At 39.5% G+C, this 17,952-nt stretch overlaps 2 protein-coding genes across 7 annotated transcripts; one reads left to right on the top strand and one right to left on the bottom strand.

The window, feature by feature from the left end:
• The first annotated feature begins 468 nt into the window (after window positions 1-468).
• On the top strand, window positions 469-11,984 carry mier1 (MIER1 transcriptional regulator). 6 transcript variants are annotated; one of them, XM_023334781.1, is made up of 13 exons: window positions 469-503; window positions 3,862-3,886; window positions 4,095-4,243; window positions 4,944-5,126; window positions 5,730-5,859; window positions 5,942-6,009; window positions 6,156-6,228; window positions 6,359-6,510; window positions 8,057-8,138; window positions 9,572-9,693; window positions 9,890-10,017; window positions 10,330-10,505; window positions 10,721-11,984. In XM_023334781.1, the coding sequence occupies exons 1-13, from the start codon at window positions 495-497 to the stop codon at window positions 11,038-11,040; spliced, it is 1,617 nt and encodes a 538-aa protein (XP_023190549.1). In that variant the 5' UTR covers window positions 469-494; the 3' UTR covers window positions 11,041-11,984. The 6 variants fall into 6 exon arrangements, with proteins under 6 accessions (XP_023190549.1, XP_023190554.1, XP_023190551.1 ...); XM_023334786.1 differs by having other exon boundaries at window positions 490-1,595; XM_023334783.1 differs by lacking the exon at window positions 469-503 and having other exon boundaries at window positions 9,599-9,693; window positions 10,330-10,457.
• Window positions 11,985-12,412: 428 nt separating this feature from the next.
• LOC102227375 (UDP-N-acetylglucosamine/UDP-glucose/GDP-mannose transporter-like) lies at window positions 12,413-17,455 on the bottom strand. The gene is made up of 13 exons (XM_023334793.1): window positions 17,193-17,455; window positions 16,352-16,385; window positions 16,187-16,273; window positions 16,051-16,118; window positions 15,899-15,970; window positions 15,752-15,820; window positions 15,569-15,671; window positions 15,402-15,494; window positions 13,950-14,017; window positions 13,778-13,856; window positions 13,616-13,698; window positions 13,388-13,440; window positions 12,413-12,778 (listed from the first exon to the last, which is right to left on the bottom strand). The coding sequence occupies exons 1-13, from the start codon at window positions 17,393-17,395 to the stop codon at window positions 12,768-12,770; spliced, it is 1,023 nt and encodes a 340-aa protein (XP_023190561.1). The 5' UTR covers window positions 17,396-17,455; the 3' UTR covers window positions 12,413-12,767.
• Between the last annotated feature and the right edge of the window lie 497 nt (window positions 17,456-17,952).

Here is a 17,952-nt window from a genome sequence, read left to right as displayed (position 1 = left end):
CAAAGTAATCATTAAAAAACCCTTTTAGATTTCCTAATGCTAGATTTTCAGTTTTTTCAGTAATTATCGTTTTATCATGCCCGGCAGTAGTGGCCACTTATCTCAGATTACCTGATCTACGTGCATGTGAGCACGTCCTCTACCAGACACATTTACCTGTCAGATGAGCGCGTGCTGGTGTTCATGCTGGCTTTTACATACTGTATCTCTCTGCACTGGTTTACCTGCATATGAAAAGCTATATTTGAACAACTTTATAATGAAGCCAGTATCCTGAAATTCGTATTATTAACTAGTGCATTATAAAAAACGGATATAGTTGTGGGTAGGTTCGGCTGCAAAAACAATCAAAACAAAGACCGTTCTCCTTTTTTTTTAATTTTTTTTTTTACCTTTTTTATTTTGGTTCTCGATATTGGGGGGAGGGAAGTGGGCGGAGCTCCGCATCCGGGTACAGACGGTGACCTCTGACGTCACCCAGCAGGATCGCAAATATGGCGGAGGTAAGAAAGTGAAATAAATAGTCAGAAAAAAAAAATGTCTTTCATATTACGTGATAGTTTGTTCTACTGAATGTGCATATAGTCTTTGTGTTTTGACCGTTTTAAACACAATGAAGCAGCAGCTCACCGGCTTGCTCGACAGCAGTTATTTATTTGACTCCAGAATGTTGTATAAACTTCGGATTTAGCTAGCATTAGCTGCGCTAGCCCCGACGAACTGTAAGGTAGCGGCGCTGTTTGTTACTTCGCGGTTTGGTCAGGATATTCATCCTCGCGTGAACAGCTGCTAACTGGACATTTGCCGATGTTTCACAGTTATCTGTGCGCTCGAGCTCATTCTTATTCGCTGGCTGTGAATAGCGAGCTAAATTTGGGCGCCTTAGCGGATTTCTATGAAGGAGAAATGACTAGCTTACAACTTGTATTGAAGTTAGCGAGTTGAGAAATATGAACCCAGTAAAGCGGCGTCCTGTCAGAACAAACCGTGGTTTAACCCGGAATATAAACGCCATTGCAGTTGTGATCTTCAGTCTATAGTGACATGTGTTGGGTTGGCTACATTTTCCTCGCAGGAAGCGGTCACAGTAGCCTTTGTTTAGTGTCTCATTGAGTCGCAGGGAGCTTTTAGGGTTTAGCGTCAGGCGCGCTTTTTTCGGAGTCCGCGGACCTCCCACTGCCAGAGTAGCCTCTCTATGCTTGCTACTAGAGTTTTCCAGAGGGGTTATTTGGATAATTTAAAACACATTGCTGTAATTTGAGTTCTCTTTTTGGCTTTGTTTATCGGCTGACTGAAGACTGAAGCGTAGACTCGTTCCGCAGACTCAGCTCTCAAAAACAATGATATTCGACTAATAGTTTAAAGACTTCTGAGCTTTGCATTAGATTCTGCTTAAAACCAGAGATTCGCAGAATTACGTGCCTCATATAAAGTGATACATGACCAAACTGGCTGTAACTGTTAAGTTGTTATTTGAAAACAACCGAACAAACAGTATTACTCTTAAAAATGACTCAGTAAATCATAAACCTTTGCTGAACTTCAAATACTAATAGAAGGACAAGGAACAACATTAGAGCTTCATATTACAGAAGGTAAGGTTAAATTTTGGACTAATACTATACAATGATATAATAGTCATATTTAATAAATCAGAATATGCAGAAGTCCACCTTTTTTTTTTCTGGTGAAATAGATTAAAATGAACTACAGCATATTTCCTTTACTCTTTTTAAAAGATAGCTTTTTTCAATCCACAAAGTACAGAAGTGCACCCTATCACAAGATATGGATTTTATGTAGCAACTTCACATAAAATAAATATTTAATATTTTCTAAAGTGCAATTTTATGGTACTTTTCTAATGTTGTTCTGTGGCATTTTAAACAGCAAGTACGTTTTATTTTTAGGACATCAATTTTTATGGGCTTATTGCCAAAACGTTTTATGATGAATTTCACAATGCTTCTTTTTGCATTATTTTTATGGCCGACACAATAAATACCACAAGTTAAAGCGATTAGAAGTTTCAGTTATATCCCCCTAAACTGAAATACATAGCACCTTTTCTATTAAGCTATTATTTGATAAAAGAACACTGATTTGCTGTTATATTTTTAAGTCATTTATGTATTTATCGTGGCTACACATGCTCTCACAGAAACCTTGCTCCTTTTCCAGGTAGCAGCCTAAATGAACATATGACAGGTAGAAAATACATTTTCCCTCCCTGAGTTCATTAAAACTTCATTGAAGAACTGGAAAGCAGAATTTTGATGCATGGTAACTGAAATGGTATGTGTTCACATATTGAAAATGGAGCTGAAAAGATTCTCTGTATTGGTCGTGATTATTGAAATAATCGTCAACTAATTGAGTAATTGATTAATTGTTAACTGGAGGGTACAGTTTAAAAAAAAGGTGATTTACTGAAAGAACAACAGCCTGAAAGCAGAACTTTATTAGGCCAAAACTGTACAAAAATACCGACATAAACTTTTAATTTCTTATTTAAAAAGGGAAATGAATTATTTAATTGTATTAAGGAGGCTTAAGTGGTTAAATAAAAAATCTGCAGAATGTGCAAGTGTTTTTGTTTTTTTTAATCCGAATCATCGTCAGGATAATAATCTATTACGAATGATTAAATAAAAAAATATTATTTAATCATGCGTTGCATCCCTAAATGGAATTGTCATGATGACTGTGGTTGGATATATTGCTTAACTCTGTTACTGCGTGCTTTTGAAAATTGAGAGTAGGGCTGTTGTAAACGAATATTTTTGTAATCGAGTAATCTGTCGATTATTCATACGATGTTTTTTTGATTAAAAAAAAAAGGATAAAATAAAACATTGGTAAATCTAAAATATCAGCAGAGACTATCGCATATCAACATCAGTCCAATTTTTCACATTTGAGCTTCCCTAACAATAACTTTTCTGTAGTTTAGAAAATTAACCTAACAATAATAGCCGACTTTCTAAGTTAACCTGAAGAAAAGTTATACAAAAATCTGAAATTATATTTAATAATAAAGAGACAGGCTCACAAATATAAATATAAAAACTTATAAAAATGCTTGTCATTTCTGTATTCATCTCCAGTCAATTTAATAACTCTCACGTTGCCCAGACATTTATAGCCGTTGTGTTCATGTTAGCGACGGGATTTGACACCTTTGTTTGTCACACACAGATACATCTATCAGCTATGTACCGTCACGATGTGCTACGCCACACATTTGACCGGGATGATATGAAATAAATATTCCGGTTCATCCGTGAAGCTACACTTAGATTAATCATCTAAGCACAGCCGCCCGCAGTGTTCAGTCTACCCACTCACCTGTATAAATACACCTGCAGCTCTCTTCCCCGTTGTTCGCTCTGGCAGCAGCTCCGGGAGGAGAAAAGCTGCCGTACTCCAGGCATCGCGCCAGTCATTTTAAGGATGCTTATTGGTCCCCCGAAAAACGACAAAGACCCGGACATTATCATCAATCAATGAAATCCTCCCAGACCGAACTTGAAAACTGGACGTTATGCTGCTAACACTTTGCTTTCGCCAACAACTTAGGCGGAAGTGAGAAAGTTGCCCAACACAAGTAATAACCCGGCCGGAACACGGTGCATTAAATACCGTGTCACAAACTTAACGAAGCTTCCAGGCAGATAAATTTTCCTCGAGAAATTTTAATAACCGAGGTACTAGAATCACTCGAGAAATCGTTTCAGCCCTAATTGACATACAAAGTTGTTCTGCATGTGTTTTTTGTGTTTAACTCCCAATCCTGCAGATATTTGGATGTATTTCTTGTTTTTGTCCTAACTGTTTGACCCGCCTTTCCCTGTTTTTCAGCCCTCCCTCGGGAATTCGAGCCCAGGTAGCTCATCTTTTCTTTCTCTGTTTTGCCTTTAGTGAATGGCAACATTTAAATCCTTCTCCTTGAAATAACTACAATTGATATTGATACATATAAGTATATTTTCCATGTTATTATTTCCAATTTGATGTGCCGTGCCACACTTAAAGATTTGTGTGAGGAGAACTAGCTTCACTTTGACATTGTCTGCCTCCTTGAACATTTGCAGGAGGCTCAGCAGGTTCCGACGACCACGATTTCGATCCGTCAGCCGACATGCTTGTTCATGACTTTGACGACGAGCGAACCCTAGAGGAGGAGGAAATGCTGGAGGCAACAGACGAGACCAACTCCAACGAGATCGAAGACCTAGCACGGGTTGGTGTGAAGCTCACCTCTCATGTTTCTATTAGTTATCATTATTGTAAAAGAAATGCTGTATTTATTCACTTATTTAACCAAAATGTAACCAGGTGAGTTATTAAGACCAGAATCATGTTCGCAATAATGTCACATATTAATTTAGCGTATGATTAGTTTCATCTTGGACATTAATCCTAAAAAAAAAAAATATATATATATATATACACACACAAAATTATAATATTATTAGAATTATAAACACATGACTGCTTTTGTATTTTTTACATTTTGGTTTGTAGTGCCTGCACAACACTGTTATGTTTGAATAATTGTATTGAATAATTAATTGTAATATTTGATTACAATCAAGTTAAAAAGTAATTAATACTTTTTAACTATTAATTAATTTTAATTGAACTCTGGGATCAATAAAGTATGTTTGAGTTGGATTGAATTCATAATTATAATGCTAATATATAGTGCACTACACACTCCGTTACTGACATTACAAAACGTTGAATATCTGGGTGAAAATAGTTAAATTGTTGTTTAAAGTACATTTACACACTATTTCTATATAATATTTTGGTGCCTCCTTAAACTGTGAATGAACCATGAATATATCTGTGCCAACATTTGGACTTTACATTAACGTAGTTCTTTTTAAAACTCACGTGTATTATTATTATTAATATCTCATTTTATTTTTTTACAGGAGGGGGAGATGCCCATACACGAGCTACTGAATCTTTATGGCTATGCGAGCAGATCGCCTGCAGAGGAAGAGGAGGAGGAAGATGAGGAACCGGAGGAAGAGGACGAGGAGGAAGAGGATGAAGAAGAGGACCTTGATCCTGATGAAAGCAGCAGAAGCACTGGAGAGCTGAAGAAAACGGAGGTATTTGTTCAAGCCACTGACTCTTTGTTTTTAAGCTCTATCTGATAAATGACTGTTTTCAAAATGAATCGTCCGACACATTTATAGTATATAAATATATATATAGCATATATATATTTATACACATTTATAGTCTGAACTATTTTAAAGTGTTGAAATTCTTTGCTATACAAGGAAGGAGTCCAAGTTAGCTGTTTTCATTATTAGTTAGTTGTGTCTCTGTTATTCCAATTTGTTAAATGCATAAATATTAAAAACATTTGCGTTTTTAAGTTCATGCATACACCACTAAGCAGTGTGTTTGTTGGTGTAGAATTGCGATCGGGACTGTTGTTCTGTTTGCATGAAGAAATTAATCAAGAATTATTGTGTACTGCTTCACAATTATGTCTTATGTAACGTGACTGGAGTTCTGAAGCAGCCTTGTTTTAAATTAAAAAAATATAATGTCACATTTCACATATGTCACATTTGTTATCTCAATACATACCATAAAATATTGTAATAAAAGTTTAAGTCCATATTATCCATCCCTTGGGTTAAGGACATGTTATTTGCTGCAGAAAGTTTTCAGTTTAATTCCAGTGTTGCTGTGTTTTTTAGGGTGAAGATTTTAAGACTTCATCAGAACAAGGCAGCGATTCTCAGACCGCTGCTGACGGCCGCACGCGCTCAGTCCGGTCACTCGGCACGGCAGAACTCATTCGCCCTCAGAAACTCAAGTACTTTGAAAGTACGAGCTATTCCGCCTTTCTGTTTTTTTTGTGACATTATCTGGTTATGTTTGAATTTAAAAGCATCATGTCGTCTCTTAGGTAATCATGACATAGAAGAGGAGTCCGATGAAGATGAGGACTATGTTCCCTCTGAAGACTGGAAGAAGGTAGGCAAGCAATTTTATGTTGCTTTCTTGGTGTGGTGTACATCTGTGTTACACCAGAACAAGAAAAACTTGGAATTTATCAATTTAGTTCTGATAGATTCAGAGAATCAGTATTAACTTTCAAAACAATGTTTTTGTACCAACAGGAGATAATGGTGGGTTCTATGTATCAGGCGGAGACTCCTGTTGGTTTGTGTAAATATAAAGAAAACGAGAAAGGTAAGCTTAGCGGTTGAGTGAAATGAACCATAGTGAACATTACAATGCAGAGAAAGAGAGTGTTGACTGAACTTCCTGTAGCTATAAAGTCCATCATCGAATCTTTTTTTGATTTCAACCTGCCGTGCAGTTTATGAAAATGACGACCAGTTGTTGTGGAACCCTGACTGCGTTCCCGAGGGGAAAGTTGTCGAGTTCTTGTCGGAGGCATCGAGGCGAACAGGAGAGGAGAAAGGAGTGGACGCAATCCCAGAGGGTTCTCACATCAAAGACAACGAACAGGTGAAGCCAACAGAGCTACAGCTTCATAGACACCCATTAGCCATAGCATTAGCAGGTATCAGTAGCTTGGTTTCCGTTACAAATGTGCACAAAACTTTGTTGATATTTTGTTAATGTTGGGGGGGGATTTTTTCGGAATTGCGGTGTTGCCATTAAATACAAAATTCAATCAAAATCACATGTAAATACGTTTGTTCACACGATAACATCGTTTTAATGTTTTTTTCATTAAAAAACATCATCATCCAACTACTTCCTGTCGTCTTCTTTGTGGTTTGTGCCAGTGGCACAGATATGTGACTCGTGATGCGACAAAAGTGTTTCCTTTTTCAGTGAAATAAACTAATTTGATACAGCCAATAAACACCATCCTGGTGCCAAAACGTTTTACGGAAAAATTAGTTGATTTTTTTAATGGGCATGTTAATATTAAGCTAATTTATTTTTTGAAATAAATGACTAAATTATGCTGCAGCTAAACACTGCTTGCTGACTATTACTGTCGTTGGTTTTAGCTGAGAAGTTGTCAACATAACACGCTACATATTAAATGTGCACATGATGGTGCTTTGCTCCTAATTCTCAACACCACAACAACTAGATAACAAGGTCAGGAGACAACTTTAATAAAAAAAGGGAGAGAAGGAGAGAGAGTAGGTCAGCTATGCTAGCTTGACTTTGACAACCTTCACATGTAGATGTGCTGTGGAATTTGGTGTGTTTTGGTGGGTGCGTCTCGATTCCAGTCCTCAGTAACAAAAATAGAAGATGTGCTTCTATTCCAGAACAGCTGATTCAAATGATTGCATGACCATCAAGTGCTGCAGAAGCCTGTTGGTCACCCGCATATTCGATCCAGAAGGGAAACACCTAAAACATGTAGGGCAGGGGGGGCGTGAGGACCGGAATTGAGAAACACTGGTTTTGGTGAAATTAAAATAATAATAATAATAAAGGCGATTTAAACACAAACTCTGACAGATAACCCGTTTACTTGTGATCATTATCGCTGTGGTGGATTAGCTACTGTTGTAAATAATCACAAAATAGACATCAAGCCTAAAAACACAACACTGTATCACACTGAATGTTCTGTTCTTTGTGTGGGAAATGTTTGCATGTTTTTTGTGATTAAATCCTGGACACGGTTGTCAGTTGCTATGATGAGTCTTGTTGCCAACATAGGCAGCGAGAAAAAACAGAAGCATGCGCAATTTTGAGTTATTCTTCAGTATTTTTTCTGCATTATTTTTCCATTTCCTGTGGTGCACAGCACGAAATTACTAACGAATAATACCTTCATCTCCAGGTTACATTTTGCTAACAGAATTGTTCTACCGCGGCAGAATCATTTTTTTGTTTTTTTTTTGCCCTCCAGCGTTGTGCACGTGTGAAGTTACCAGATGTAGACCATGATATGCAACGTGTCTATCTGGTCAATGGAAACACAGCTACTCTTACTGCCTTTGCCTGATTGGTTTAAATCACACGGACTGATAATTATTTTTTAACGTGATTGATTTGAATTTCATTCTGTTTCCTCTAGGCTTTGTATGAACTGGTGAAATGTGACTTTGACACAGAGGAAGCTCTAAGAAGACTGAGGTTTAATGTAAAAGCAGCTCGAGGTGAGCCACTTGTTTATTTATTTATATAGACCTGTTAATCGCACGATAATTGAAAGTTATCGACCTCATTTTAATTTATCGGCTTTATCGTTTCTTCTGGCGCTTTTCTCTTTCTGTTGATGTAACAGAATGAAAAAAGGCTCAACTCCAGTGCTCACCACCTTCCTCATTTCCGTAGTGTAATGTCCAGTTCACACTACACGATTTTAGAGCTGTCGGCCCATTTCCAAAGCCTGAGAGGCCACACATTAACCGGCAGAAAATCATGCCGTGTGGTGTCCATCAACATACCACACAAGAACCGATTTCTCTCACTGACAATCCAGATTTCAGACAGAAAATCCCGTCGAAACCCACTATATCACACGTGACTTTAGAATGAACAAACACAGCTGATGACATGGACGCAATAGCGATAGTTTGTGAGCGATAAAAGATGTAACAAAAAGAAAAGTCATTGGATAAGACTGCGGTAGCAATTTCGTTCTAATTGGAGGGGGAATCCGTGCTTTCTGATTGGCTACCTGTCACTTTCAACAGGCTCCCAGTCGGGGAAAACCAACACGCTGCAGTGATAAACTGGCTGAGACAATCCAACATGTTGAATATGCCTGATTTAGATCGGAGCGATCCCAATGTTCTACCGACAGGACCCGATCAGTCGTAACACATTCGTAAGATTGTCATAAGGGGAAATTCGGGGCAAAAAAAAAAATCTCGTGTTGTTTGAACTTTGCTTAAGGGAGGAGTGAACTATTGCATCAGGTAGTCGGATGTGCTTGTCTCTATCTAAATCTAATGATTATTAAAGGGCAATGTGGCATACAGACTTCATAATCTGTACTCTTTTGGTTGAACGTAGTTTTTATTTCCACTTTGATTTTATGTTTAGTTTTAATCAAGTGCATTTTTGTTAACGGAGACTTGAGAGTGCCTTTTATTTTTGTTCTTGGTTGTTTTGTTTACCAGTTCCAGATTTCATTTGAAGACAAAGTGCATCTATTTTTGGCAGGATGTGCTTGCATTATCTCATCACCATTACATCAGTTTAAAATGGTCTTCAAACAATATTATCGTTTATTGCAATAATTTCTGAGACGATTAATCGCTCAGCAAAATTTATGGTGACAGGCCCAGATTTATATTTAGTTTTATAGGTCAGGCCTATAACCGCTGGCAGTTTGCTTCTTCAGCTGCTTGCCTACTTTGAGTCTGTATACTCCAACTGACGATTATTAAACTAGCTGGCGATTTGCTCAATAACCGATTAATCGCGATTAATCTGGAATCCGCCACGCCTCTTACATTGCTCAGCTGAATGCTGCTGGTGGAAAGCCACGCCCCTTTGGCCCCTCAATCTCAACAGCATGCTCACTTGGCTTTTTGTTGCGGTCTGATTCCAAAACACTTTGAGATAAAATGCTCCTTTTCAGATGTAACACTCAGACTCTCTTCAACAGAGGAGATATCAGTTTGGACTGAAGAGGAATGTAGAAACTTTGAGCAAGGACTACGAGCTTATGGGAAAGACTTTCATTTAATACAGGCCAATAAGGTGAGACATGTTTTCTAATTAATCATTCATTTTCTTTTTTACAACTGTAGTTTTTTTTTCTTTAAACAGTTTCGATTTTCTTCTTTGTGGATATATTGAAATTTCTCAGGCTTCTAATTCATCATGTCTTGTGTTTTATTTGTACCTCTTTGGACGATTATAACAATAATTATTTCTACTGATTGAAATCTTTCAGGTGAGAACTAGGTCTGTAGGAGAATGTGTGGCCTTTTATTACATGTGGAAGAAATCTGAGCGTTATGATTTCTTTGCACAGCAAACCAGACTAGGAAAAAGGAAATACAACCTTCACCCTGGTGTCACGTAAGTCTGCTTTCAGAGGGACCGTTCAAACTAAAAATGTTTTGATTTTCTGATTCAGAGCTTTTGCTTTTGGTATTTAAAATGAAATTTTACGGTTTTAAATGTAAATATTAAGACGCTTCCACATTTGCTGGGATATGCTACATTAACGTTTGTGGTTTTAGTGTAAGAAAATATTATGAACATTGAAATGTTTGGAAGTCTCCGTAACACAAAAATGTCTTAAAATAGGTCTTAGTGTATATAATTTCATATGGAACCTCTCTGCTGTCAGTCAGGTGTGTGTAAGGACCGTGTGCTGGTGTGTTTCAGAGACTATATGGACAGATTATTGGATGAGACAGAGAGCGTGACGTCCAGCAGGGTGGCGTCGCCTCCTCCCACCACGTCCAGCAGCAGCGCCAGCCACTCTGAGAGGGAAGACAGCAGCAGTCAGAACGGTGAGGAAAAACCACGGCTTTCAGACCCAAACCAAGCGAAGCGTTTCAGTAAGTTTCAGCTTGACCGTCAACTTTTAGAATTTCATTTATGTATCATTCACAAAGTCAGACTCTTTTATACAAGAGCAAAATCAATCTTAAGTTCTAAGTGTTTTTTTTTTTTAGTATGACCACAATTTTTAAAAAAGTATTTTAACAAGAAATTACCAAATATAGTTCAGATTGTTGGGGAAAAGAAAAACAAATTTCTTCTTCTTCTGCAGGTGTCGCGGGTCATCCGGTGGACCCATCTCAGTTGCCCGACTCGACCCAAGTGAAGGTCGAGGGTGTCCAGTCCAACGGCCCGTCTCACCCAGATACGGAGCCCCTCCTCTCAGTTCCAGACAACAACTCCAACGGCTGCGGCCAAGTCGGCGCGCCCAGCCACGACAGAAACGGCTCTCTGGAGCTTCTGCTGGACCACAAACCGGCGGCGGCGGTGGAGGCAGCCGTGGCACAGGACAGACCGGCCAAAAGATGCAGGACTGAAACAGAGCCTCTGAGCCAGAGCGAGGCCAATCCATCCAGAACACACGAAGACTAAAAGGCTTTCAGGACTGCCGTTGTTCGTTAAATAACACACCGTTTTTGGGGTGATGTTTTTCTCTCGTTTATTTTCCCCCCCTCAGTTTCTCCATAAATGACTCGCTTAGTGGAGCAGAGGACAAAGACGATGAAGCTCTGCTGAGCTGTGAGCACAGATTCTCTTAAAAGACTCACTTTAGGAAGGCCAAAGGTTGATGAAAAGCCCGTCTGCTCCACCACATCCCAAAAGACACGTTTTGCTCATCTTCTCCACTCCTATTTTGGAGACTGTCAAAATTTTGCCAAGAATTCTCTTTTCTTTTTTCTTTTCTATTTGTACTTAAATAAAACAAATCATCTGTGATATTTTTCTACACAAGAGATATTTATATTTTCTAACCAAAAATTAAAAGCTCTAATGATATGGGTTCTTGGTGTTCAAGCCATCCGTTTGTTGTTGAGGACTGGATGGAAATGCTGGCGCCGTCTCCAGCTGGCTGTTGTTGCACTTTGATTGTATGTTTCTCCTGTTTGAGGAGCGACTCACCCCAAACCCCCCCCCCCCAGCAGAAAGCCCTGTTTGTTTTGCCACAGCTGTTTGAGTCTGCTGAATAAACCCAGGGGTCTGTCCCCCTACAGGTTTGTTTGTGAAAAGCAGCTGACATCAGTGATGTCCTGTATTATCATGTAGATCTCTGCATATTTTATTTTATTTTTTCAATTTTCATAGTCTGCTTTGCTCAACACTTTGTTTCTACTAGACAGAATGTTTGTGACATCTCATGTAAAGTTTGTAAAGATTTCTTACCTTTAATAAGCAGTTGGTGCATATTTTTCTCCTTTCAACTGTTCATGTTGCTTTCCGTCGGTCTTCCTTGTACACTGCGCTTTCTTTTTTTTTTTGCTGACAAACTGCTCATTATTTTCTGATGGATGTAATAAAAAGATCTGCCATTTCCTGTCTCCTCTGTGATATGAAAGTTTGTGGTTATCACCTTTTTGAAATAAGCCCTCCCTCAGTAGAGCCACACGAGTCAGAATTTGGGATAATTTTCTAATCATGTTTTTGCAAATCATTAACCTGCTAATCTAGACTTGCGCAGAGTCCAGGGTTTTTTTTTAAGAGCTTTTATTTGTGACAATACAAAATCCTTCAGTCTTCTTCACTCAGCAATAGCATCCACACTGAAGAGTGTTGAGTGGAATATCTTGGCGCATGTATGATGACATCCGCCAATCAGAAACATCTGTTTCCAACCACTGAAAAATTGTTTCTGTCACTAATAGACTTACCAGGTATTAAAGTGTAGCTTTGAACTTTCTTTTCTTCAAATTAATAAAATGTGATGCGTAATTAAATATAGATCATTCCAAAAACCTGAATATAAAGATCTGGATTCAAGTTTTTTAATACATGCCACAGATGGAGTGAAGCAGAAGTCTGAGTATTGTAATACAAAATATTCATTTATTGGTGTCCTCTTTGAATATGTACATTTAAATGGCTCATTTAATCAAGAATAAAATGATTCTAATTATAAAAACACATTTTTTTTTTTACAATTGCATATAAAAAATTGATGGGATGTATCACTAAACACTCTTTACTGCTAACAGATCATAAACAGATCATACAGCATATCTTTAAAACATTAAGCCCACTGGTTGGATCTTTTCTCCTTAAGGTTTGCAGACAAAAGCAGGTGATCATCATTTTTCAACTTCACTCGGTTTGGACTCCAGGATTTATGCCTTTTCTGTTCAAAATGATGGAAAAACGCTTGAGGTCAGAGAGACGCTTAAAACAAAGAACTCCTTCATAATGGAGTAAGAGGCTGGAACAACTTTAAAAACGTAGAATTGGCAAGATCTCTACTAGTAGGCCATAGAGTGTAATAAGCTAGGAATGGGTTAAAGCCGAGATAAAGCCTTCACATCCCTTTGACTTTATCACATTTTGCTCCAGAGCACAAGGTGTCTTATTGAGATTTTGTCTGACAGACCAACAGTGGAAGGAACATTTCCAACCAGTTTTAATCCAGGCTGTTAGTGAAGTTGGTTTAAGCTTCCATGGTAGGGGTGTTGTTGCCACTACCAAACTTCACAGTGTGTGTATTGACCTCACTGGTAAATATACAGTATATGCAGGCCAAAAAAAAAAAATTGGAGCCGATATACATCCCTACACTATTCTAGTTTGTATAGTTTCAGTTTAATGCTAGAAGTTTGGAAGCTGTAATCATAAGCAAGACATAGTCTTGGTCTTAATACAATGTGAACCCCCAGTGGGGTTGGGAAGCACCTAAGACTAAAACAAGAGATTTTCTGTCAGGATTAGGATTAAAGGTATTTCAAACCTTACTTACTGCTTTGCTGCTGTGTGAAAGTGATATAGGAATACACCAGGCTCCCAGCAATGCTGATGGGAAGGAAGAACAAAATGTGATCCAAGTGTTAGACTCGCTGTTCACATGTGAGAATCCCGCAGCATGCTCGCTTTGTCCCTGGCAGCTCGGTTTTAATTCTCTTCCGACTGTGTCCTCAAGCTGCTTCCGCAGACCAACCCAAACAGCTAAATCCGTACGGGTGATTACCTGATGTTCAGCCCTAGGAAGTTCAGCCAGGTGAATATGTAGTCTCCACCAAACACCATCCCGATGTATGTGACCAGGATATTCTGGGGGTGAAATTGCCAGAAGTGCTTAATGGACACGCTGGCTCTTCCCAGAAAGCGTCGGCAAAGAGAAGCGACTTACCTTGATGCAGCCTATGATGGAGGTGGTGAGCGCCGAGTTGTGCTGCGTGCACAGCATGATGGAGTACATTAAAACAAAGCTGCATTAACACACAGAAGGAGGAGAAGCAAGACTTAGCAGAACGCGGGTGTCTGTTAAACAACACCATCAAGAGTTTGTGTAGCTACGTTACCCCATGACACAGGAGAGGATAAACTGCACAACAAACAGCTGATCAGCCCAGCCTTCGTAATCCAGTCCCTGTTCACAAACACACACAATCACAGGGACACAAACGCTTCGGCAAATTTTACAGTCGTCCTGAGTATTCGTTTTGTCTTTATCTTGAACTTTTGATGATTTATCTGAGCGTTCTTTTTCCCCAGAGTCGCTGCGTCACACACCTGCACGATGAACCAGAAATGGGCGCACATGTTTATCGAATTTTTTGATATCCTCCCTAACGGAAATACTCAAAATTTCATCTAAATTTGTGCTCCATAATATGGTAATAACGGGGGGTGGGGTGGTGCTACTGTGTTGTTGCTGTAAGAAGACTGAGGCTTCAGGAATTCTTTCAGTTGCTTTAAGGGTAATGTCTTCTTCCTCGCTCAGCGGCCTTTGACCGTGTGCTGGTACATGACTTGTTTGTAGATGATGACATTCCAATTACGTCTTTTGCTTCTTATCTGGTATTGATTCCCATATTTCCGACTTAAACATGAGATGTTCATCTCTAGGAAACAGAACCCTTTAGTGACATAAAAGCCGATTAAAATGCGACATGACCGTTCTGATAAAAAACGCTTTCAAAACAATCAGATACGTATCTGATGTAGTTCAACATCGGATACTGCATCCGATGTGGATGTAGTGTTCGATGTAATCATAAGCATCAGATACTTTTGATTACATAAGTACGTATTCGATGTAAAGCCACATAAAGAAGTGGCACAAATCAGATTTTCTTAGGAGTAAATAGATCGGAATTGGGCTGTTCAGACTGCCAAGAAAAAGTTGGATATGGGATAAAAGAAAATCATCAGACTTGGGTCGGACGTAACATTAGTTTGCTCATTGCTCAAGGCTTTAACATACTCTGGCATACTTCACTCCGTGCGTACTCGAGTGCAGACTCGAAGCAGACCCCTGCGCAAAGGGAGATTTTCAAGATTGATTACTTGTACTCTGTATCACACAGCAGATTGCTCGGCGGAAACAGCGTTCCATCAAACCACTTTGTATTCAACACTAAGCTGATAAGGTCGAGGACGCAACGCTAACAGGTGTACGGTGGCTGCCACGGTGGAGATCGTGCTAGCATCCATTCGGATTGTGAAATTTCTCACGAGACATGTAGGAAATTGGTCCGCTTGACTACGAAATCTTAATTGTCTGCGGACATTGTGCGCTGCGTCTGCGCAGCTCACCCAATGTGCTCAGTACGCCTGAGTGTGTGGCGGCCTTTGGTATAAGAAAATCAATAAATTCATACTTGTGCACTCTGTTCTTTCTTTTACATATAGTTAAAGTTGGTCGGTCTATAAATATTCCCCGCAGGAAAAAGGTTCGTTTGTAAAACGGTTCAAATAAATCATAAAAGCCTCTCTGGTCCGTTATGAGTGTATATTGCAAGAACACCTACCATCTGCAAGTCTCCGGAGTAATATGCATATGCCAGCGTAGGGAAGATCATGATCAAAGCATTGTAATACAGCAGCCCATATTTTCCAAGCTCCTATAAGGACAACAAAGCCACGTTTCTTTCACCAGCCTCATCAACCTGGCTCCAGATCTGCTGATGCTGCTCACCTTCGAATCCAGTTTCTGCTTTACAAACGCCCCGCTAGCTGCTGTCAGGACGTTGTTCAGCATTATGAAAATGTATCCTTCAAGATCGAAAGCTAAGTCGGCGCTACGGCAAACACAGAGTGAGATATGTGCTCGTGCACAGGGCAGGAAACGTGCACTGTGGATCGCAAGGAGTCGTCTTACCTCGCAGCAATAAAAGCACCGAATATCATGGTGAACACGGTCATCTTTATGGAAGCGGAGAAGGTCTTCCTGCAAGGGATTGGAATGCGTCTTTAACAGGAGAAGTTCTGGCAACGTGTGCAGACGGAATGCAGAGGTTGGACTTACTTCAGCAGGAATCCCTCAAACACCATGGTGAGAAAAATACTGAACCTCCTCAGAACCGTGAACATGGGCAAGCTGAGATGGCGGGAACAAGCAACCGCGTCACATTTAAAGACAAGACCGGGCTTCATATGATGGGAGTGTTGGGGACTCACTTGAGTCGTTGCGTCCCAAAGAGGCCTGAGATCTGATTCCCAACGTACAGCAGAGGCAAAGGGAACATCTGGGACGACACACATCACGTCTAATTATTGATCCTGGGAATGTTCTTGGGGGAAACGACCTTCTCACCTTGCCCGGTATGGTCACGTCCAGATCTGGGAATGCGATGACACCCAGCATCTTCCCGGTCCTCAGGACCACGATTGTGGCCAGCATCTGCAGAGATCAGAGCAGGAAGTTACAGCAGAGGCGATGACATCACATGGGCAGGAAAGCATTAGCTTAAGAGCTTACCTGACCGATCCCAACACATGTTGACGATGGAAACCTGGAAAACATCAAAGGGACTCAGTGAAACCAACACGCCAGCCAACATTTACTAGAGTGGCTTCAGAGTTGTGGATAAACCTTTTCATGAAGAGCCAAGATTCACAGTATCTTCCAAAAACATTCATACTATTCATTTTTCTTTTCACATCTGGCCATGTTGCAACCAAAAGCTTTCAACTAGTTTATTGGAATTTTGTTTGAAAGACCAACACAAAGCAGGGCAACGCCGACGATGTGAAAAGAAAGACACCATTTAGAATTTTCCTCCCACTTTATAATTATGTGCTACTTATGATGGTTTTATGACATCAAATTATGATCATATTTATAGTTTTCCATGATCATTATGTCATTTTATGCTAACAATGCAAAAATAACCATTTTATGACGTTTACCTTCTTTAAGACAACAAAAAACAAAAGTATTCTCAGGTGGCCCATAATTTTGATAAGCTAACTGGTGATATTTAAAAAAAAAATAAAATAAATAAAAGCAGGAAAACGTGAAATAAAACATATTACAAATATTTGCACTGAAACAATATGCATGTGGTTATCAGCTAGATGATTTAAAGTTACTGGGTTAAACATAAGATGACAACTCTTTAAAACTAGTTAAAATACGCTACTTTGTAAAGCTAGTGGACATTTGAGTAAAAAACAAAAACTTTGATAGAGTAACTACTGCTTATATTGATTAGGAAGTCCATTTTCTTGTTTCCGCTTTACTTGCTCCGTCCAGTATTAGTAATTAATCCGCCGCGCTCGCGCCCACATTCCGCTTCTCTGAACTTTGACCTTTTTACCTGTAGTTGGTGAGGACGCTTTTGTTGACGACGACGATTAGAAACGAGCTGACCCCATAAAATGCCGCGGCGAGCAGTTTCGCGAACACGGTGGGGGGGTCTCCACATGTTTCCCCCTGGACTCCGGAGGAGGGCGAGGACGCGCCCGCGGCTGGCAGGCTGCCGCGGCCGCGCTCGTTTCGGCGTCTGTGGAGTTCAGCCATCGTCTACGTAACGACCGTAGAGGTAAGTCGAGGCGGAAGCCTTCCCACAGTTTCTTCCTGCGCATGCGCGTAGCAGCCGAGGGGGGCAGGAATAAAATGAGTTGACTGAGCGGCAACACTGTGGTGCAAGTACGTTCAATTAGCAATAATTATGATAAATATAATTTAGATAAACACAAACTTTGATGTAGAAAATATATAACGCATTATATAAATAAACTACTTTCTTTGGATTTTGAGATTCGATGGTGAGAAACTGTGAATTTTTACAATGTCAAACATTTTGTAGTAAAAAAAAAATATCTGAAAATTGTTAACATGATATATAAACCTTTTTTTTTATGTCATTCGAGTTAACCACATCCAAGTCATTGGGGAACCAGTTTAAAATCTGCATCCAGACGGTGTTCCTTGGTACAATTTGCCAGGACATTACGCAGAAGACGCTCATATTTGTAGATCCAAGGAAGTTCTTTACTTTTTGACCAACACAGTTAAATGCCAGACCTACACGATAAAATGTTACTCAATGAGCAAAAAAAGCTATTTAAGGTGGA

This window comes from Xiphophorus maculatus, chromosome 6 (genome assembly GCF_002775205.1).
Source record: "Xiphophorus maculatus strain JP 163 A chromosome 6, X_maculatus-5.0-male, whole genome shotgun sequence".
NCBI lineage: Eukaryota > Metazoa > Chordata > Actinopteri > Cyprinodontiformes > Poeciliidae > Xiphophorus > Xiphophorus maculatus.
The sequence above is the reverse complement of the archived record's forward strand: the minus strand, read 5'-3'. Positions and strand labels throughout refer to the sequence as shown.